Source organism: Perognathus longimembris, chromosome 4 (genome assembly GCF_023159225.1).
Source record: "Perognathus longimembris pacificus isolate PPM17 chromosome 4, ASM2315922v1, whole genome shotgun sequence".
NCBI classification, from domain to species: domain Eukaryota; kingdom Metazoa; phylum Chordata; class Mammalia; order Rodentia; family Heteromyidae; genus Perognathus; species Perognathus longimembris.
The window spans coordinates 86,340,724-86,361,909 of NC_063164.1; the positions used below are offsets into that span (position 1 = coordinate 86,340,724).

General features: G+C 36.4%; 1 protein-coding gene across 4 annotated transcripts in view; it reads left to right on the forward strand.

The window, feature by feature from the left end:
• Positions 1-21,186, forward strand: part of Nckap5 (NCK associated protein 5) — a 786,161-nt gene that overhangs the window by 738,670 nt on the left and 26,305 nt on the right. For all 4 annotated transcript variants that reach the window (XM_048345601.1, XM_048345602.1, XM_048345603.1 and 1 more), the window contains 2 exons: positions 429-606; positions 8,049-8,127. In XM_048345601.1, the coding sequence (XP_048201558.1) occupies positions 429-606; positions 8,049-8,127 (257 nt within the window). The remainder of the gene's footprint in view (positions 1-428; positions 607-8,048; positions 8,128-21,186) is intronic.

Here is a 21,186-nt window from a genome sequence, read left to right on the forward strand (position 1 = left end):
GCCTACATGAGGAATCATGAATGTACCCACATGGCATGAAATGGAAGAAAATTACACATAAGTTTTAAAGCATGCCGATTTCATTGATTATACTGAGTAAATGTATACCTAGAAACTTTCCAGGAACAATTACTTTTCCTGCCCATCTTAAGCTAGAAATATATTTAGAAATTATTCTTTGGTGATTTTTATTTTGCCTCCCCACACAGCAATAAAAAAAGGTAACTAGTTACAGTATCAAATGTAAACTGACACACTATTGGAATATTTGAAGTTTTGATCAGCTCTAGTGAGTAACACATGCCACTCAAAGGTTTAAAGACAAAGAGCTACATGGAAGTTACTTTAAGCATGAAAGGATTTGGGGAGCGGAGAATGATTGAAGCCCAGCAATGGAATTGATCAGAGGACTCACTTTCTACATGCAGAGTTGATAAGAAAGGAGCTCAACCGACAGAAAGTGGATCAAATAATGCTTCATGCAGGAGCATGTTAAAGGGTGCTTCCCAGGACTCCTGTCTCACTGTCAGCTCTGGCAGCACCCAAGGAAGCCACAAGAAAAACTTCAGAATCAAAGCTGATATGGAAACGCCAAGAGACTCCCTGGTAAGTGCTTCACCATCATGCTTTTAAAAAGTGCTTCTCTTTGGGATGTTCTGGCTGGATTCTTTTCACTCTTTTCTAATACTACATGAATACAAGATCATTTTGAATGAAGAGAGAAATCTTAATGACAACTGTGACAAGGAGATGGCAGCTAGACCATGAGTAGGCCTCCCCCTCTGGGAATGATGCTCCTTTCAGCTCTATTTTCAGAACAAAGATATCGTAGCTGCTCAGTGCTAGCAAATGAGGCTAGCAGTAGCATCTTCAAATTATACCTTGTGCTGAAAATGTGTTTTGAGGATGATTTCCAACATCACCAGCAAAGAAAAAAAGATATGAAATGACAAAACACTTTAAGAGAACATTGGCTATTTTTGGTGATTTAAATGTTGCTTTTTTAAAAAATAAAAGTTATAGGTACTATTTCATTTCATATAGTCAGACAATGGTAAACCTATGAGTTATTTTTTTGGAACTTGGCTCTCTATCACTTAGTTGTTCAATTATTAGATCAAGAAAGGATAGACTAGCTCTAAAAGATTAATATTGATTTTTATATTTCCCTAGATTATGCTAGTTTTACTTATATATACTTTTATTTTAGAACCTTTTTTTTTTTTTTTTTTGGCCTGTCCTGGGGCTTGGACTCAGGGCCTGAGCACTGTCCCTGGCTTCTTTTTGCTCAAGGCTAGCACTCTGCCACTTGAGCCACAGCGCCACTTCTGGCCGTTTTCTGTATATGTGGTGCTGGGGAATTGAACCCAGGGCCTCATGTATATGAGGCAAGCACTCTTGCCACTAGGCCATATCCCCAGCCCTAGAACCTTTTATTATACTTACTGTTCTTACATTCATCATAAGCTTGTATACTGTATTTAATTATCTTCATTGTTCCATTTAATATATCTTAAAGTACTTAAACCACAAAAGTTCTCCTTACAGTATTATATCTTTTCACACTTTTATTAATATGTTACAAAACATAACACATGCTCCCATTTCTGAAGCAAAACTTGAAATATGAAGCAATTCTGCATTTTGGCAAAAGGAGCTAGATCTGGCTCTGGGGTAGAGGAAATTTTATAAGTAACCATAGTTATTTTTATTAGTCATTAATTTATTATTTATTCATTTTTACTATATCTCAGAATCTCATAAACATATTTTAACTTGGAAGGTATATAATGTAAAATATTTGATCAAGTAGCTCTTGACTTCAAGGAACTATAAGGTCTTTTTCTTCAGACTGTCTGAAATCATAAGCAGACTGTGTTCACTGCAAATATTTTTTCCATTTTCTTCCCCAATATTGCTCTTGACTCCTGTGGTATCATTCCTTCTTTGAAAACATAGATGTCCCCTGCATTATAAAAACCATAAATTATAAGCATATCTAAGGCTGCCCTTGTAGTGACACTGAAAGGGAAGAGAGAGAACAGACATGTGGAAATGTGCAATATGCTGGAAATTCAATCCTGCTGATGGAAAACTTCGATAGCCCAGCAGAGCCCCTTATCAGAAGCACTCCATTTAACTGTGCCCCATTTAATATGGTTCTGACAGCTTAGGGTAGATCTTCACCATACAGAAGTACCAAAGAAACACAAAGATCCCATGTTGGCCTTTTACGATTTCATTTTTACTTTCATATTGCTTCCTAATGCTAAAATAATTCACCATACTTTTCCTCTCTACTCTGCAGTTTTTCACAGGGTAGTAATAACTGTCATTAGGTCTTTCTCCAACTACCTGCATAAAACACTTACTATTTTCTGTGAAGTACAAAGACTCCCTAGCTGCCTCAAAATATACATAATCAATAAGATATGCTAATTTCTCTAGTTAGCTTCAATAAGAAATTAGTCATGCTGAGAAGCTTTTCCATACAGAGGAATATTATTAGCCTGCATAAATGACCAGTGATTCATTTTTTTGATGAAGTGTTAAATCCAATGTTTTTTCTTTGCACCATTTCAATAATCATCAGTGTGAAGTGAGCTAAAATGACTAATTTCAGAAAGGACATTATTGTAGACCCTCTTGGGATTATTGCAGGAATATCAGTGAATACCCATTTGTTATATGTTATCACCCTATATAGGAAGAAGATTAGCTACAAAATAATATGTATTCTGATCCCACAGCATACAGAAGTGAATACCCATTAACCTTTTAAAATTCAGAGATTAAGGAAATTCTCTATTGTGGATAAAAGTATATTTTCTCCTTCCTTATTTTAAAGAAAGTTGCAAAGAATATTTCTCATGCATGACATATTGTATTTTTAATGAAATAAAATATTCCAAAACATATGATATACCACCATTTTTTGTCTTTTTACAAACAGGATTGTATTTACTAGTGAGAATCCTCAGGCACTTTATGCTTTAGTAATTAATACTACTCATTTAATAATTATATCTATTTTAATATATAGTATTAATAATAGATTGTTTCTACATACACACATACACACACAAATCCCTTTGTGTTACGATGCACTTGTTTCAATAGTAACTGCACATTTCTGCACATTTCTGCACACATCTAAAATATGTGTAAAAGTCACAGTGATGCTTTGCTGAAATAAATCTTTTTTTCTCTTTTTCCAGAACCTTAATTAGAAGCTTATGCCCCCATTTCTGCCACCATTTATGGACCACTTAGCTCCAATTTTTGTGTAATTTAGACTAGGGGTCATGTTCTTTGTACTTAAAATAATTTTATGTGATTTAGATAAAGGAGGAAGGAAGGACAACACAGGAAGATAGTGCTCAAGCATTTAGTAAGTCAGAAGCTCATTCTGCTCACTATGTGTTACAGTTCCTCCTCCTTCCTGTACAAAAAGATCATTTTCTGGAATGAGAAGTCTCAGAGGAAGACAGCTTCAGCCTCTTATTTAACACCTCTGGACAAAAAAATAAAAATTGTTAATAAAGTTAACGAGATCATAAACCTTCATCATGCACAGGAGAGAAATAGCCACTTTAATATGAGTATTTTAATTTAAATTATGGGTATTCTTTTCACCCAAGTGTCACATAGTCTAAAAAAAATCACATCTGCTAATAAAAAGTCATCAAATACTATCCCATTAAAATCATTCTCTGGTGATGAAATTGCAGAAAATAGTGCAATAATTACATAAATTGTTATCCTCTTATTAAGTTCTCCAAAATGTTATAATTTCAACATCCTTAATTGAATGATTCTGTTCTAAATGCTGTTTTGATGCAAATAAGGTGCATGCACATTTTACCCTCTTGAAAAGTTTTCTAAAAGACTAACTTTTCCAAAGATTATGTGAACTAGTTTTTCTTTCCACAACCATTTCCTGTCTCATTGATTCACAATAAGAGTTTTTCTATTTAAGTGAGCTTTGGCATTAAATATTTTGTTTTCATTAGTAGCCCTTATTATCAGGGTGATTCAAAGAGATCTGTTCAGAATTCCAGATGAAGGGAAATATGGGGTTTGGTTATGAATTTATGTGTGCTGATTCATTTGTGGTAAATTATTTCCTTTCTTCTTTCTTTTTTTTTCTTTCCTTCTTTCTTTCATGATTCTTTTCTTGCTTTTTATTTTTATGGTTTTGTTTTTTGTTTTGCAAGCTCATTTCCTTCTTCCTCCCTAGACTAGTGACTAGAGTTAGACATTTGGTGATAGCTTAATGGTTGCTTGTTACAGGCTAGCATCTAGAGTTATTCTCATATACAGTTGCAGAGCCCCAAAATATAGACAAGAGTTAGAGGGACATCATTAAAAGACATTCAACAAGTTTAAATCAAAACAGACCCTTAATTAGGAGTTTTCTAGATCCTATTACGTGGGGCATTATTGACTTCTATCTTCCATGGAACAGCAATGGACTGGAAATGACTTAATTTCCATTCACCTGTCTTTTCTGAGTCAAACTCTTGCTAAAGTTCTTGGGTCTTGTGAGTATTCCCAGTCTTTGCGTTGCTTTACCAGTACGAAGTTGACACACTTGAGCCTATCTCTGGAAAATTCTTATTCAGAGCTCCATAACCAGCAGGAAGGTTCCCACACCCAGGTGCCATGTGATCAGGAATTAAAATTAATTTAAGTTCTATCCTATGAAAAATATAATTAGCAAGGGGAATCTGCTGAAATAGATTATGTCCTTCATTTCCATAGGCAAATGGATTAAAAAATTATTCACTACTTTGCATTGAAATTATTTGTGTAGATAATGAGAGTGTAGAACTATGCCATTCCCAGGCAATGCCCCCACTCCCACTTCTCTACTGGTACTTCATCATTCCTTTCAGATTCATCCTTTTCCCTCACGGGTCAACCAGCCCAGAGAACTGAACGAACAAAGAACCCTGCCTACCACACCAGTTCCTTGCATGACTCCCTGGAAGTCACATTTAGTATTTATTCTTAACCATGTAAAACTCTGGGAAAGTTTTGATAAGGAGCTGACAAGTAGGACTGAATAGCTTATGTTGACTCTCTTCAATATGCTACTTGGGGAAATGTGGCTGATAAGTTCCATGGGAAGACTAGGGAACACTAGAGAAGAGGAGCAAAGCTGGATTCTCTGTCTTTGTCCCTGTCTCTGTCTCTCTCACACACATACAGATATATAAACCCATGCACACAGAATGTGTGCTACTCTTAAAGTACTATAATTTATGAATACTTGTGACATTGGCTCCATATCTAATCTCAGACAGCAAGAAAAGCATAGTAGTTGTTAGGAAGGTCTGGCAAGGATTTCTATAACAGTGTGGAGCACTCTAAAAAATTGAATTCCTGTAGTGAATAGGAATCAGAAGTGATCATTTCTAAAACTAAAACCTCTGTGACTTTGAACACATCATGAACCTCTCTGAGCCTCTTTTTATGCACTGAGAAGTTCTTTTCAATTTCTTGGTTCTGTAGTTTAGAATTTCACAGGTTCACAGAGGAAACCTCACCCACATTCCAAGACTTTAGGAGGGTACCCTTGCTGGATTTAAATGGGTAAATTTAGAACAACTCAGAGGAAGTACTACTTTACACAAACAGGTGGTAGGAAATAGGAGCAGGTTGTCATAAGAACTGGTATGAACTGAAAGATGTAGATTTTCTTGATGTTTCTATAAATGAGGCTCCCCATGAATTATGAGTAGAAATCAAGGTATTTGGGGAGCACTTTCCTCAGCGGGTCTTTGGATAACTGTGTCACACACAGATCCATGGAGTTTCATGAAGCTTAGAAGGCAAGTAAGTAGCTTTGTGCAGCCTCATCAGGCTCTTCTTCTCTGTCCTCTATAAATGCGTAGGGTAAGAAGTTAGTGAATGAAGCATTTTCCCCTTCTGTCTTCTATCCTTTGGCCTTCCTCCTGTGTGGATACAAATAGGCAGGTACGTGCCCACAGAGCAGACAGCTGATGGTGAAAGTGGTAAAACACTACCATAGGACACTCAATTCTTGACAGTCTCTCTCTGTGAAGGTGGGAATGGCTGTCACATCCATTTTGATGTATAATCTCCTGGCTATCAACCGGGTACAGGTAGAGCACCAATTGCCTCCCACTATTTGAACTGTGGTCACAAAATGTAAATGAAATGTTCTCATCCCATTAAGTGTGAAACATAAGAAAGAATAAGTAGAAAGATAAACCTAGCTCAAGGTCAGGATGCCATCAAATAACTTCATACAGTTTGAGTGTAAAATAATGGTGTTTGTCATATTCACCTCCAGCCCCCAAACAGATCACTGATAGCCTCTAATATATGTTCTCTTTACATTGCACAGTCCCCATGTTGAATACTGGCTGGTACCCAGTACTGGGCAACCAGCTACAATATATTTTATAAGAAACTATGTTGTATGATTCGTCCAAGGACCTCTGTTGTCTTGATACTATAACCAACTCTACATAGGTATAGATTGATGAGTTTAATGGAAATTTGAGAATAACAAAGTTTTCCCAAGAAAACACAGATCTGCAGTCAGTTACTGTGTTTGCATCTTAGCCCCAGTTGGACAGTTTATCTCTTCTATTGGTTTAGTGTGAGTCCTACTGTCTACAGAGATCAGCACCTATTGCACCTGCCTATTACACTGCTGAGAGGAGCCCTACTGGTAAACACTTGGTACACACAGTGTTTTCCCACACTCTGCAGGTTTTTGTTGTCAACAGTACCCCATTTCTACCCAGGAAGTAGTGGATATAGTGTCTCCTGCTAGTGTAACAGCTTACTAAAGTGTGTCAACTTTAAGGAAGTTTCCTGGACCTCAGATTTCTCATCTGTAAGAGACTCTTAGCATTATTGTGGGCTCTCTAGAGTTCCATTTGAGGCCATGCAATCTAGGTCCTGGGTATTCTAGCTGAAGTAGAAGAGCAAAGTTTTTAATGTGAAAACTCTAGAAAAATGTCTCACTGCTCTAGTTTATTGATCCCATATCTTTGTCACTTCATTTCAAGATGGAAAGACTGAAAAATACCATTTCCTTAGAGAATTACATTCCAGGATGGGGTCAGGAGATCTCAGTATAATTTTAGAACATTTCCTTATTCTTAATAAAATGAGTTATGTCTGGATTCACTTACTCTTGAAGAAGTATACCTCCTTAGGCTTTATGGGTTGTTGTTTTTTTTTATCAGCACTGTGTTATTGACTCCATTAACAACCAAAGCTGTGATCTCTAATACATGTAGAATTAGGTAATCTAAATCTTCTCTTTCAAAACTGGGACTATATCTTAAAATATGCTTTTGAAATTAAAACTTGTGTTATCAGTCAGGCACCAGGGGCTCATGCCTATAATACTAGCTACTTGGGAATGCTGAGATCTGAGGATCATGGTTAGAAGCCAGCCCAGGCAAGAAACTTTTTTAATCTCTTACCTTTAACCATCGAAAAGTCAGAAGTGGAGCTGTGGCTCAAGTGGTAGAGCATCAAACTTGAGTGAAAAAAGCTCTGGGATAGCACCCAGATCCTAAGTTTAAGCCCTCATATTGGCACTAATTAATAAGAATAACAATGAAACTTGTGATAAAGCCAAACAACAAAATGATGAAAAGTGGGATTAAACACACACGTGTATTTGCATGTGCACACAAAAACTCAGATCTACACCTGCATGGATGTGCACAGTAATTATAGAATGCACTTTCCTTCTGAGCATTCTGGAAGATTTTTTTTTCTGGTGCTGGTCCTGGGTCTTGAACTCATAGCCAGGGCTTTGCCCTTTAGCTTTTTTCTCAAGGCTAGCACTCTACCACTTGCAACCTGGCTCTAGTTCTGGCTATTTGTAGGGATTAACTAGAGATGACAGTCCTACAGACTTTACTGCCTTGGCTGCCTTTGTTTGAACTACAATCCTCAATTCTCAGCCTCCTGAGTAATGAGCCACCAGCACCTCACTTTGAAAGATCTTTTTGATGTAATGAACACTAACCTCCAGTTTTTTCTTGTGGCAGATAAAAGAGGCAAATGAAAACTTGCCAGAGGATGAAGATGACACTATTGCAGATTCTGCCTTTCAGAGCCATATCATAGGTGAGACTTCATGTTTTGATACATCTCTAAATTGGAGGCATTTTCTACATGCCCCTTTCTTTCAGACATGATGCATTCCTAGAAACCATGTCTTGTGGACTTAGTTAGATGTGCCTATTAGATGTTGAATGCTACCATAAAACACATGCATGTTTGCCAAAGAACGTAAGGAAGACTGTTGAGAAAAATGTCTGGTCAATATAAATGAACATGACATTGAGTGTAAATAATTTGTTCTGGGGAGAAAATCATATCTTGGATAAAGCCAGTTTCTATAATGGTCTCAAGAAGCAAGTCATTCAGATGCTTATTTGGCTAGAAATATATGATGTTGGCATTCAAAAACTGAATGCTTTATAGGCTTAGCATGTGAGTATATGTATAACAAAATGGAGTGAGTAAATATGGTTTGCTCAAACTGTCACCTCATTTTCTTCATCATTACTGTGTAGACCACTAAATATAGATAGACTTGGAGTTCCATTCAACTTGACTACCATTTCTTAAAAGTGAGCATGACCCCAGACAGAAAGGAACTTTAGTTTCTAATAAAGTGGAACTTTGCCAATGTGTTTCTAGCAGCCAGGAGGTAACCCAGATGGACGGGTTACTGCAGTCTTTCACAAAACATTGGAAAGACAATATTTCTGAAATCTATTGTTGTCTTGGACATTTGTAAAATTAGGGTTTTTTTCTAGGTTATACTAATAAGTGTAGGGTTGGCTTAGTGGTTTCTCTCTGTGACCCCAGATATTCAAGAGGCAAAGATCAGGAGAGCTGTTGTTCAAGACAAGCCTCAGCAAAAAATTACAATACCCCATTTCAACCAATAATAGTTGGTTGCAGTGGCCCACACTTCTCAGTAAATTGTAGGACTATACTATGCCAGCCCAGGGGAAATAAGTTAAAAAAAAAAAAACTCTATCCCAAGAATGTCTAAAGCAACAAAACCTGGGAGTATGGCTGAGGTGGTAGAGTATCTGCCTACAAAACTCAAGTTCAACTCCCAATACTACTAAAAAATAGCTACAAATGTAAGCATGCTAATTATTTATCTTTACACATAACACAAAAGGACAAAGGAAATATTGCTCCAAATCCTGTTGTGTGTAGGACATGGCATTGAATACCAATTCCAGGATGTGACAGCCTTAAAAACTGCTGGTTTCTGATAGCCATTGCCCCTGCCCCTTCTCTGGGGTGTTCTTTTGCTACCAATTCTCCACTTGCCCTGGCTCTTGACACCACATTGGTATACTTTGTGGGCTGATTTTTTTGTAGCATACCCAGCAGTCTCCTGCAAACTATAATTTACAGTTTATCTCAGAGAATTGTTATGCCCCCACAGTTTAATGAAACTGGCACACCATTATTATTCTTCTCATTTGTAATTGGGAATACAAAAGTCTTAACAAACAGCTGAATGAGTGTAGTCTGAATAAGATTATTATTCTAAAAATACATCCTTTGTTATAGTTGTCAATGTGAAATGCTTAAATTGGTATCAGTTCTGCGTAGTTAGCTAATATGCAAGTTAAATATTGTTTAACAGCCTTCAAACATGATACTGTGTCAAGCCCTGCTGAGTCATCAGTTTTCCATAATGAGATATTTTTGAGCCTTGTTTTTTAAGCCTTTCCAAAGTTAGAGGCCAAATTTTGGTTTAAGAGAATTGCAGTAATTTAAACATTTTAATAGAATAGCAATTTTTTAGATCTTCACTTTTTGAAATGGCAATTTCAAGTTTAATTAAAATCACATAAAATTAAACTTTCAGTTTGGTCAATCTCTCTAGCCACATTTGTGTGTATAGGTGTGTGTGTGTGTGTGTGTGACAGAGAGAGAGCGTGAGTGTTTGTGTGTGTGTGTGTGTGACAGAGAGAGAGAGAGAGAGAGAGTACTACGGCTTAAACTTAGGACCTGGGTGCTATTCTGGATGGAAGATATGTACCACAGGGATGGATGGATGGATGGATAGATAGATAGATGATAGATTCATTTAAAACATTATACATGTATGTATATGTAAGACTTTTGAAATGGTTTTACTAACTTACTTGTCTTCAAATTGTAATTAATTCTCTTAGTACGAACCTCCCAAGTAGATGGCATTATAGATGTGAGCCACCATACTAGGTTGGTTATTTCTTTAATTGCACTTTTTTTGGTTTGTTTGTTCTTCTTTTTTTCTTTTATTTATTGTCAAAGTGATGTACAAAGAAGTTACAGTTTCATACGTTAGGCCTTGGGTACATTTCTTGTACTGTTTGTTACCTCCTCCCTCATTCCCCCCTTCCCCCCCCCCACTTTCCCTCTCCTCTTATAAGTTGTTCAGTTGGTTTACACCAAATGGTTTCACAAGTATTGCTTTTGGAGTCGTTTGTCTTTTTATCCTTTGTCTCTCAATTTTGATATTCCCTTTCACTTCCCTAGTTCTAATACCAGTATATACAGTATCCAGTGTACTCAGATGAGATACAGTGATAGTGCGGGTACAATATGCATTTTTCCATATTTCATAATATAATATTTTCAAAGCAAATCTAAATTTGTCCTTTTCCCAACCAAGTATTGACTAATGACTTTGACAAAGAAGAACCATCAAGAAAATTGTGAATTTGAATAAATTTCTTTGGTTAAGGGTAATCGTGTTGGCTTAATAAAAATGCTATGAGTTGGTTACAAAATGAGATATTGTTGACAATGAGATATTGCTTTCTATTGACATTCAAGATTTATGAATTAAAATGGTGCCAGATTTTTTCTTTAAAATGGACCTAATAAATGCCAGGCTGCAGGAGTAATAAGAAGTAACTAGCCTAATATAGCCTATTAGATGTGTTAACACAGTCACAGCCATCATATTTTTCTTTTTTGAAATTTAGCTATATTTACCATATATGTATGTATATATATATATGTATATACATATCGTGTTAGATGGTCACAAGGAATTCAAATACTGTTGTTATAAGCATCACAAATTATTCCCCAAGTGCAGACAAGAAATTCTTATAAAGAAGAAAAAGTGTCTTTTGAGGATGTTGAGAAAGAAGACAAGGGGAATACAGTGCACAAAATCAATGATGCACAGGAGACTCTGTGAAGTGAAGAATACATATTATTTCCTCACACCTAAAAGAATTACAAAGAACAGTTATCCTGGTCTTCCAGTGAGAATGCCTTAGTGCTTAATGATCCAATGAGACATGGTTTCTCTCTCACACTGACTGAGTGCACTTCTAGTCTCTTCTGCAGGAGTAAGAAGGGTTCCTCTTACAGGATCATAGTATGACAAAGGGCGTGGTCTAGCTCTGGTGATGGTTGCTCTAGATATTTCTCTTTTTCTTTCTCCCTTTCTCACTCCTTTACTTTCTTCCTCTCCTCTCCTCTTCTTTCCTTTTCTTTTTTTGTTTTTGTTCCAGTACTATAGCATGAACTTAGGGCCTTAGCTTTTCATTCAAAGTTAGCCATCTTGAGCCACAGCTTCACTTTGGCTTTTTGATGGTTAATTGAATATAAGAGTCTCACACACTTTCTGCCTGGTCTGGCTTTGAGCTGTGGTCTTTAAATCTCACCCTCCTGAATAGTTACAGACATGGGGCACTGGTACCCAGTTCTAACTTTCTTTGAATAGCTCTCTTAAGTCATATTGGAGCTCCTTCCTACCACAGGAACTGATACTGTATTAGATCCCTTCCAGATCAATCTATTGCCCTCCATTTTCTTTTCCTCCTCAGCTTAGAGTCTTCTGTCATTAGCTAATGTATCATGCCAAGCTAATAATAGATGCTAATAAGTGTCTCTGAGAATACCTTAATGCCACAGGCCTGTGCATTTCCATTTTTCCAAAGGTTTTTTTATTTCATTACATCTAGCTAATATTGTCAACTAACTTGTGTCACTATAGTAACAGATTAGAGAGAGACCTTTTCAGGTTACATATTTTCATTTCTAACAATGATGTGGGTACAGTTTTGCTACTAGTTAAGAGAAAATCTTGGAAGCTCTAAGTTTCCGGTGTGGTTGTTTGAACAAATTATAGAGTGAGGAAGTAAAGATAAGACCAAGCTAACCCCAGATAATGAACACCACAAGAAGCAGTGCCAGGGGAAATAGAGCTATTTTTTTTGTAAAAGACTCATTCTGTTTGTAGGCTAGAACTGAGATAAAGCTATGTTGAACCAGAGAGACTGGGAATGCCATGTTTAATGGCCATTTTACTCCTGATGTACACAGACCTGGCTTTTGCACCTTTTATCAACCATTCACAAAGCATCTAATCTGCAGTAATATTGTGCCCACTATGCATTAGGTGGAGGCAGAAGAGCTACAAGAAGCATAGTCTAGGTGATTATTGCTGTTGATTAACTCTAGTAAAGGTCAGCAAATACAGCAGTTTCTTCACCCAGCAGCAGAGAAAAAACCTGGACTTATGCCAACATGTTTAGAGCTGTGGTTATTTTTGGTGTTGAGTAAGGCAAAGTTCTTGAAACAAGTGCTTCAATTACATAGAGAGCAACACCAGGACCTCAGCATTTGAACCCACTTTATTGAATCATAGCCTAACAGTACTTGTCCATGGTGCATCCTAGCATTTGAATTTTCCAGACCCACATTTGTTTTCACAATCAAAAACTGGCATTTCAAATAAGTAAATAAAACTGGCTTTTCCTAACTGTTAGTGTAGATAGTAATTGAGAAGCCCTAATGTACAGTGGTTTAAATAAGAATAGAGATTACTTGCTGTTATAAGTGAAATGGTAGAGGGAGGTTGTCCAGGCTCCTAAAATAGTGCTAGGAACCTTTTGTCTTGCCCAGAGAAACAGTATGAAAACTAAAAATTAAAAAAAAGTCAGCTCCAAAAGGGGAACTCTTGACTGAAATGGTTTCTTCTCAAATGACTTTCATTGCCAAAAGGTCACTTCAGTGTCTAAGATGATCATTGAAAAGCCATCCATACAAGAGAAAGGAAAAGGAGGTAATGGACGAGATGACAGCTGTTTGAACCCTTCTGCTAACAACCTCTTTGCCATAACTTATTACATAGTATGAAAACCATTCTCCCAAGGAACCATATGTCTAATAATAAATAAATAATGGTTCTCTGAGGTGTGAAAGAAAGAGAGAATGGTACCAGGGGACACCTAGCTGCTTAAACATTACCAAGGTTTGCTCCTCCACGTTCATCTTAGCTGATTTATGATAAAGGAACAAATTTGTATTGTCATTTAAGAAACCTATATCAGGCCTGATGCTGGAGACTCATGCCTGTAATCTTAGCTACTCAGGAGACTGAGATATGAGAACTGTGGTTCAAAGCCAGCCCAGGTAGTCTTATCTCAAATTAACCACCAGAAAGCCCGAAGTGAGGCTCTGACTCAAGTGAGGGAGCACTGGCCAAAAGCTCAGGGAAAGCACTCAGGCCTGGAATTCAAGCTCGAGGTCTGGTGACAAAACTTAAAAAAGGATAAGTTCAAGCTCAAGGTCTGGTGCCAAAAACTTTAAAAAGGATAAGTAAAGAAAGAAAATCATAGAAAAAGAGATCTGAAGGGTTTCTGGGAAAAATATTTATTAGAAAACAAAATGCTAAACTTGAGTTATTTTGCCATCACCTGTTTATGACCAAATATATAATCTGGTCACCAACAAACAAAATACATATATAACTATACAAGTATAGTTTTTGTCAAATACAAGGCATCTAGAATCTCTAAGATAAAATCATATAGGAGAGTTACTAGTATAGCTGCCAACTAATTAAAGTTCTTCATAATTATTTCAAAGAATATTACTAATTTTCTTCCTTGACAAAATGTAAAGAAAGTTTATAAAAAAGAACTTCTCATATTAGTATGTTTGTGGATGGAGGGTAAGACAATGTGGTTCATTATTCCGATCCTGAATCCCACTTCCCAGGGAGATTTCATTTCTTCATTTCTACAAATACAAAATGGCAATTATGAGGCACTGTAGAACAGTGGCCTGAGCAAGGATGTGGCCCCACTGGATTCAGCTCTTCACAATTAAGGACAGGTGATAAAGTCCAGAGGAATTAGTTTGCATCATGCAGAGACTTAGAGATATGATTACATGAAATTAGTCCCATGGAAATAGAGCCATGGGATTCATTTTGGCTAGGGACTGGAAATGATAATAACATTCACCCACTGAGCACCCACTATATACCGATCCTGGTACTTCTCATTGTTTTGTTTTTGCATCTCTGGATTTGCTATCTTTGCACTTGGTCACTACCACAAATAGTCATCACATAAGGCTTTGGTGGAGATTTCTGTACCTGAGACCATACTGAATCACTGACTTCTGATTTATCACTAGACACATGTAGAATTGTAGACTTCCAGTGTTGAAGATAGGGCTTTTTTCCTCCTATAAAATATTTACTTCTATAGTTTAGACCAAGAAGCTAACTTCCATTTTGTTTAACAAGACTATATCGAGCATTTTCTACAACCTTTCCTGTATTCAATATTGGAGATATTAAGATAAATAAGACATACTATCTGCCTTTGTAGAATCCCAGTCTGGTAAGGAGACAGAGAAGCAAGCAGATTATTTGAATACAGTGTGATCAGTGATAGAGTACAGGTATTGTGGAACTGTCATCCAAAGCCAGATGCATCAACAAGTGTGAAATTATGTTACATAGAATTGTAAATGACTAGTTATATTGGGATTCCTTTGTAGATTACAGACACCAAGAATCCTTGTAAGTAGGAAATGGCAAATTCAAATAAGCCTCTATATCAGTGAGTGATATAGAATGGGCTTGTAATGCACATGCATATGCCATGGGACTGATAGGGATTTTGAAGGAGAAATAGAACATGACCCTTCCTAGAGAGGTAACTCCCATTGTTAACCTAAAGAATGCTGTTCCTACCAAGCCACATCTGCTTATTCACACCAGAAGCCAAACATCCAGACTTCTGTGTAATACATGGCATAATTTAAAATATGGACTTCACTCTAAAAAGAAAATTGAATCTCCAGAGACTTCCTTTTATGTGGCAATATATCCAAATAAAATTTCAAAATGTTTTTATACCTAAAATATTGAATATAATATAAAAATGTGCACATTCTATTACATATATGGCTAAACTGCAAGCAAATAATTCATTCAAGACTAATAACAGCGCAAAAGTTTTAGCTTGTAGTTGCCGAGATTGTGTTAGAGCCAGCATTTGCTTAGGGGCTCTCTGCAAATCTCTGGTGATCTGAAGCTTGATCTTAGTTCAGATTTGTACCTGCTTGGTCACCCTACCTGGGATCTCATTTTAAGAAGTTAAACTATTAACATAATGAAAGCCAGGGGCCTGAGTAGGACCTAGAAGAACGTTAACCTTGTGGATCCAAATATGTACATTTTTACCAGAAGCCAAATATCTAGACTTTTATGTTATGTAAGGTATATTTTTAAATGTAGGTTCATTTATAAAAAAAAAACAACTTCAGATTTTTCTTTTTTTTAAGCAATATGTCAAATTAGCATTTCAAAATCATTTTAGACAATGCCATACCTAAACTATGATTAGCTCAACTCATTTAGCTAAATAACTGATTAAGATCCCCTGTTTCCTATGCACCCTAGCTTGAAATTTTATCATGGTCTTGGCTATGCTCTTAATATTCCAGAGAAGAATTAAGAGAGAAAACAAGTGAGACAAGAGAAAAATGTTTGTATGTTTCTCAAGTTGAACAATGTGTATGTGAGGATTTTATCAGTGTTTGAGTGTATTTGAGATGTGTCGTAATGAAAAGTTCAGTTATTTTTTTTGAGGTAGACTCAGATTGATAGTTCTCCCTAGATAGTGATAAAACCCAATTTAAATACTGTCTTGATACACTTACTCTAAACTTTACATATAAATAGAATTCCAAAAACAATTATTTCACCATAGAAAAAAATCACTCATATATGAGAAAAAAATGACTCATTCATGGGAGTTGGAAAATAAAATCTGTACTGCAAAGACTATAAAACTAGGAATTATCCAATAAGGCATGTAAAATATTCTGTTTGTAAATAAACAGAAATGGAAATCAAACTTAACAAAGAAACTGATAAATGAGCAGTCAAATTTGGAAAAAGCATAAAAGAACTTAAAAAAAGAGGCTTGTTAGATGGTGTTTATCACAACTGAAGAGATAATTACCCACAGAACTGAAAAATTACACAAAATACACTTGAGAAACAACAAAGTAGATAATGTGAAAGAGAAGTTGAGAAGTCAAGACTCCATGAAGGGAAAAAATATACTCATACATCTAATTTCAGCTCCAGAATGACAGCAGAATGAACAGGTTAGACACAATATTAAAATAGATAATAATAGAGAATTTTGTAAAACTAAGGAAGTTAAATTTGGGATGCCAAATTAGTCCTCAACCAGATAAATTTCAAAAACTTACACTCAGGTATATCTTAGTAAAATGGAGACACCAGAAATAAAAGATATTAAAACAAGGGGAAAATGTGGATGACTGAATAAGGAATGATGGTTATATGGTACTAAACTTCTCTATGGCAGCATGGAAAGCCAGAAGACAATGGAATTAACTCTTCCTTGTGTCAAGAGACAAGTTACTTATAAGTCAAAAGGAAGAATAGGTACATAAAGACATTTTCTAAATAAAAGTAAAAAAACAATAGAAAACTGGGTATACTATCACTATGTACTCACTAAAGTAACTTCTTAGTGAACATCAGATAAGAGAAATGATCCAGAAGTCTTTAATGCAACATTTTATAAACATTTGTAAAACCTATATAATTTATATATGGATAAAAATCATATATAAATAATACAATTATATATTATACAATATAAAAATATATAATAAACATAGTAATGTTATATAATGTATTAATGTTATATTATGAGACTATATTGTGCATAATTATATATTAATATATTATGTTATATATAGATGTATGTGAATTATAAATACTTATATTAGTAAACATTATGTATAATATAAATATCTAACCTTGCTAGAATTCCCAATGGTACATTCATTAATTATATGTTTAAAAATACATTAGCTTGAGAGAAGAGTTAAGCTCTAAAATAACAGGTGAGGACTATGGAAAATAGCAGAGATGAAAATTTAGTTGTTTAATGAATTACATATGTGACTGAGAACTGAAATATGCAACAATCTTTGGAACAAGGATGCTCTTTGCTAGAGCAAATCCTTAATAAAAAAAATGTGCCTGGGAAAAAGGAGACTGGGGCATATACAGAGAAGAGAACCATCCATTTACCATAAATGTGTTTTTAACACAGAGTTGATCTGGGTCCTTTTTTACGCAGTAAATGGTATATAGCAGGTGCTTACTGTTTCTAAAGAGAAATCCTCATGTTGAACTTGGTAGTAGCTTAGAAAATAGCTCATCAATGTCAGTCTCACTTTCTCTCATTGGACCCTTGATAGAATGTGAGCAGCAACATTTAGCCATCATCTTGTCGCTAGGACAGTGTCTGCTAAACTCAGTTTGCACATGATCAGATAAAAGGATGTTTGCTTTATCCTTGCCTTACCACCCCACGCAACTAAAAGCTTTTCAGAAAGTGGGGAGAACAAGCTGCGAGGTCAGCAGGTTATGAAATACTGTCATGGCCAAGCCAAGAGCACTGAATCAATTTCCAATGTGTTTCTTATGTAGCTAAAACCTATAGTCTGGAGATGTTATTGTTTGATTATAAAAGCAGAAGGAATTTGAAGAGAGACATTCATGCCATCGTGATAAACAATTTCTGCCCATAACTCGATTGTGTCAACTCCTAAATGGAAGGGAAATATGCTTTAAGGTGACTTTCTGCTCACTTGAAACTTGGCCCTCTGTTCCACCTTGAGAACCCATTTGGAAGGAATCCAGTGCATGCAAGAACATATTTGGAAGTTGGATTCAGCCTCCCTCCTTCTAATGAATAGATTTCATTTTCAAAGACACCAACCTTTCACTGTTGACCTAGCCATCAACCTGTTTCTCTAATATCAAAAGTATTTGCATGTAATTCTGCTTTTTATTTCTTTGTCCATTGTAGTACTTGAACTCAGGGCCTGGGCACTGTCCCGAGCCTCTTTGTGCTCACAGCTAGTGCTCTACCACTTGAGCCACAGTGCCACTTACTGTTTCCTAGTGGTTAATTGGAGATAAGAATGTCATGGAGACTTTTCTGCCTGTGCTGGCTTTGAACCCTGATCCTCAGATCTCAGCCTCCTGCATACCTAGGATTACAGGCATGAGCCACTGGTGCCTGGTGTTTAATTCTGCATTAAAACAAATGTTTTAATATGTTCATCTTTTTTCTATCTACATTTTCTCTTAAAAAGGACTTCTTATATTCTAGTTTACAATGGAATCAGATTTTCTTTGTTTCACAATTTATAACTTTACTCCATAAGAAGAATATTTGTCTCAACCTACATATAGAGTTGGCATTAATTCTAAGTAATGGTTGTTAAATCCTAGAATCAGATTTTAAGTGGAGAAAGTGGTAGAGATGAGGCAGTGTATGTGGTAATAAAGGTAGGGTGGGAGAGAAGTCTGACATTTGGGATTTATAACTTAATGAAAAGCATTCCATCTTCCTGTGTCTAAGTCTCCTCAGCCACAAGAAAGAGGACTTGCTCTATATTCTGTCTGTTTCTTTTTTGGGGTGACTGAGGAGCTGAATCTTCTGAGGTTCTTTTTTTTGTCTTTGAGTAAATTTGAAGAGAGCTTGCCATGCAAAAGGGCATGAGGTTCTTTGTTGTTGTTTTTTATTGTCAAGCTGATATACAGAGCAATTACAGTTTCATACTTTAGGCATTGGATACATTTCTTGCACTGTTTGTTACCTCCTCCCTCATTCCCTCATCTCCTTTCCCCCTTACCCTTTCCCCCATGAGTTGTTCAGTAGATTTACACTAAACAGTTTTGCAAGTATTGCTTTTGTAATCGTTTGTCTTTTTTACCCTGTGTCTCTCGATTTTTGTATTCCCTTACAGTTTCCTAGTTCTAATACCTGTATACACGGTTTCCAATGTACTCAGATAAGATACAGAGATAGTGAAGGTTTCTGAGGTTCTTTTTTGTTTCTGTTTTGGAGTTTTCTTTTGGTTAGTAATAGAGGCTGAACCCAAGGCCTTCAAGCACTTTAACACTTGAGCCATGCCACTAGACTTTGTTTTCATTTATTTTTGAAGTTAGGGTCTCACATCTTTGCCCCACTAGCCTGGAACCTTCATCTTCCTGTCTTCACCTCCTAAGCAGCTGGGATGACAGGCATAAGCCATAGAGCCCAGTCATCCATCTTGATGCTTTGTGGTAGTAGGGTATTTTCTAAACCATGTGTATGTTGAGTTTCCATTTCCCATAAGTCTGTGGGAAGAGAGTGTTTCAGTTACAAGATCTAAAAATACCAGAAACATACTTGTCGTTCTTATCCAGCTGATTCTGAACATAGCTTTTGTCCTTAAACATTGTGTTACCACCACATATTTGCCATGTACTTGTATTTTAGAGAGTTTGCCCACCAGTTTTCTTTCATCAGACAGTCGGGGTGGTATAGTAAAGGAGACCAAGTTTTCAATTCCCCCTTTGCTGTCTACCTGTTACTGTGGCTTCTTTGATCCTCCCTCCCATCCTCTGCCATTTGTATTAATCATTGATGTGTTGTTGAGAACATTAAAGGTCCATTTGCATGTGAGTGCTGGACTCTACTATGGGTGGTAGGGAAAATTCAATTGTTGATCTTCATTGTTCTTATAATTATCATCATTGGATTCTCTGATGCATAAGTAGCTGTAAATCCCATCTCTCTGAAATAAGGCAAGGCATGAATAAATATCATTGCTTTGCCCTTGATTTCTGCAGGGTAGTCACAAGACTCATATGAAAGACTAGACTCCTTAAGAAGGAAGGACTTGAACTTGCAAGTTCCTGCTCAGAAGCCTCATATGTACATAGGGATAAAGGCCGGAGATAATGTTCTTTTTCTCCAGCCAGTCTGAAACAATCATACTCCCAAATGCAGCTGAACCATGACCACCACCTGCTTTTAAGGTGCACTGCCTCACTCACACCTTCACCATCGTCTACCTTCATCCCCTTCCTCTCAGGCACTTTGTGCCCTGTTGTGCCCATTTGAGACATTTTACTTAATAAGAAGGAAATCATGTCAAAGACAGTAGCTACACTACCCGTAAGGTGAGTCACCTTCATCCTCTGGTGCTCAAGCCCTGCCATAAACCAAATTTAGTTCAGTTACTAAATATTTATTAGGCATTGACATCATTCCAAGCATTGTGCTGCACCATAGGGATATGAAAATAGAGAAGACATAGTCTCAGGGTTTGATTAGCTGAGCTGAGCTGATTCTGAACCAGAATCCTTATTTACATCTTCTTCTTAAATTTAGTTGAAGATTGAATAGTGCTAATCTCTTCTCTTGAAAGGTCAAATTCTCAAAAAAGGTCAATTTCCATGGCCTGTTCTTAAAAAGAATTTTTCCTTAGACAGTACCAAAAGAGACTTGATGACTATAGAGCATCCTGTCATAAATACTCACAAACCTACTTACTCTTATAGTTCCTAAATTATGTGAAGTATTCTTGACATGTTGGCAAAGACAAATAATTTCTTTAAAACAGATGGCATGCTGAGCCTTTGTTTAAATGTCAACTCTGCTGCTGTTTATTGCCCTACTTATTCCAAGAGTTATTTGCATGTTGGATTCACCTGAGCACTGGGTCTCTGATGCCGAAGAGTGGAGAAGTTTACATGGGTAGTACTTCCTAATAAAACTCCTTGCAGTCTATGGCCTGATCTCGTCTGATCTTGGAAGCTAAGCAGGGTTAGCCTGGTTAGTACTTGGAAGGGAGTCATAAAACTCCTTGCATATTACAAGTAGGTTTAGCCATGACAGAAGATGTACCTATGACTCTATTTTATTTTAGTTTTGGTAACTGTTGTACTCATGTGCCTTGTTGTCTTACTTTAATGAGATAGTACAATGCTTTCATCTAACTCCTCATAGTATT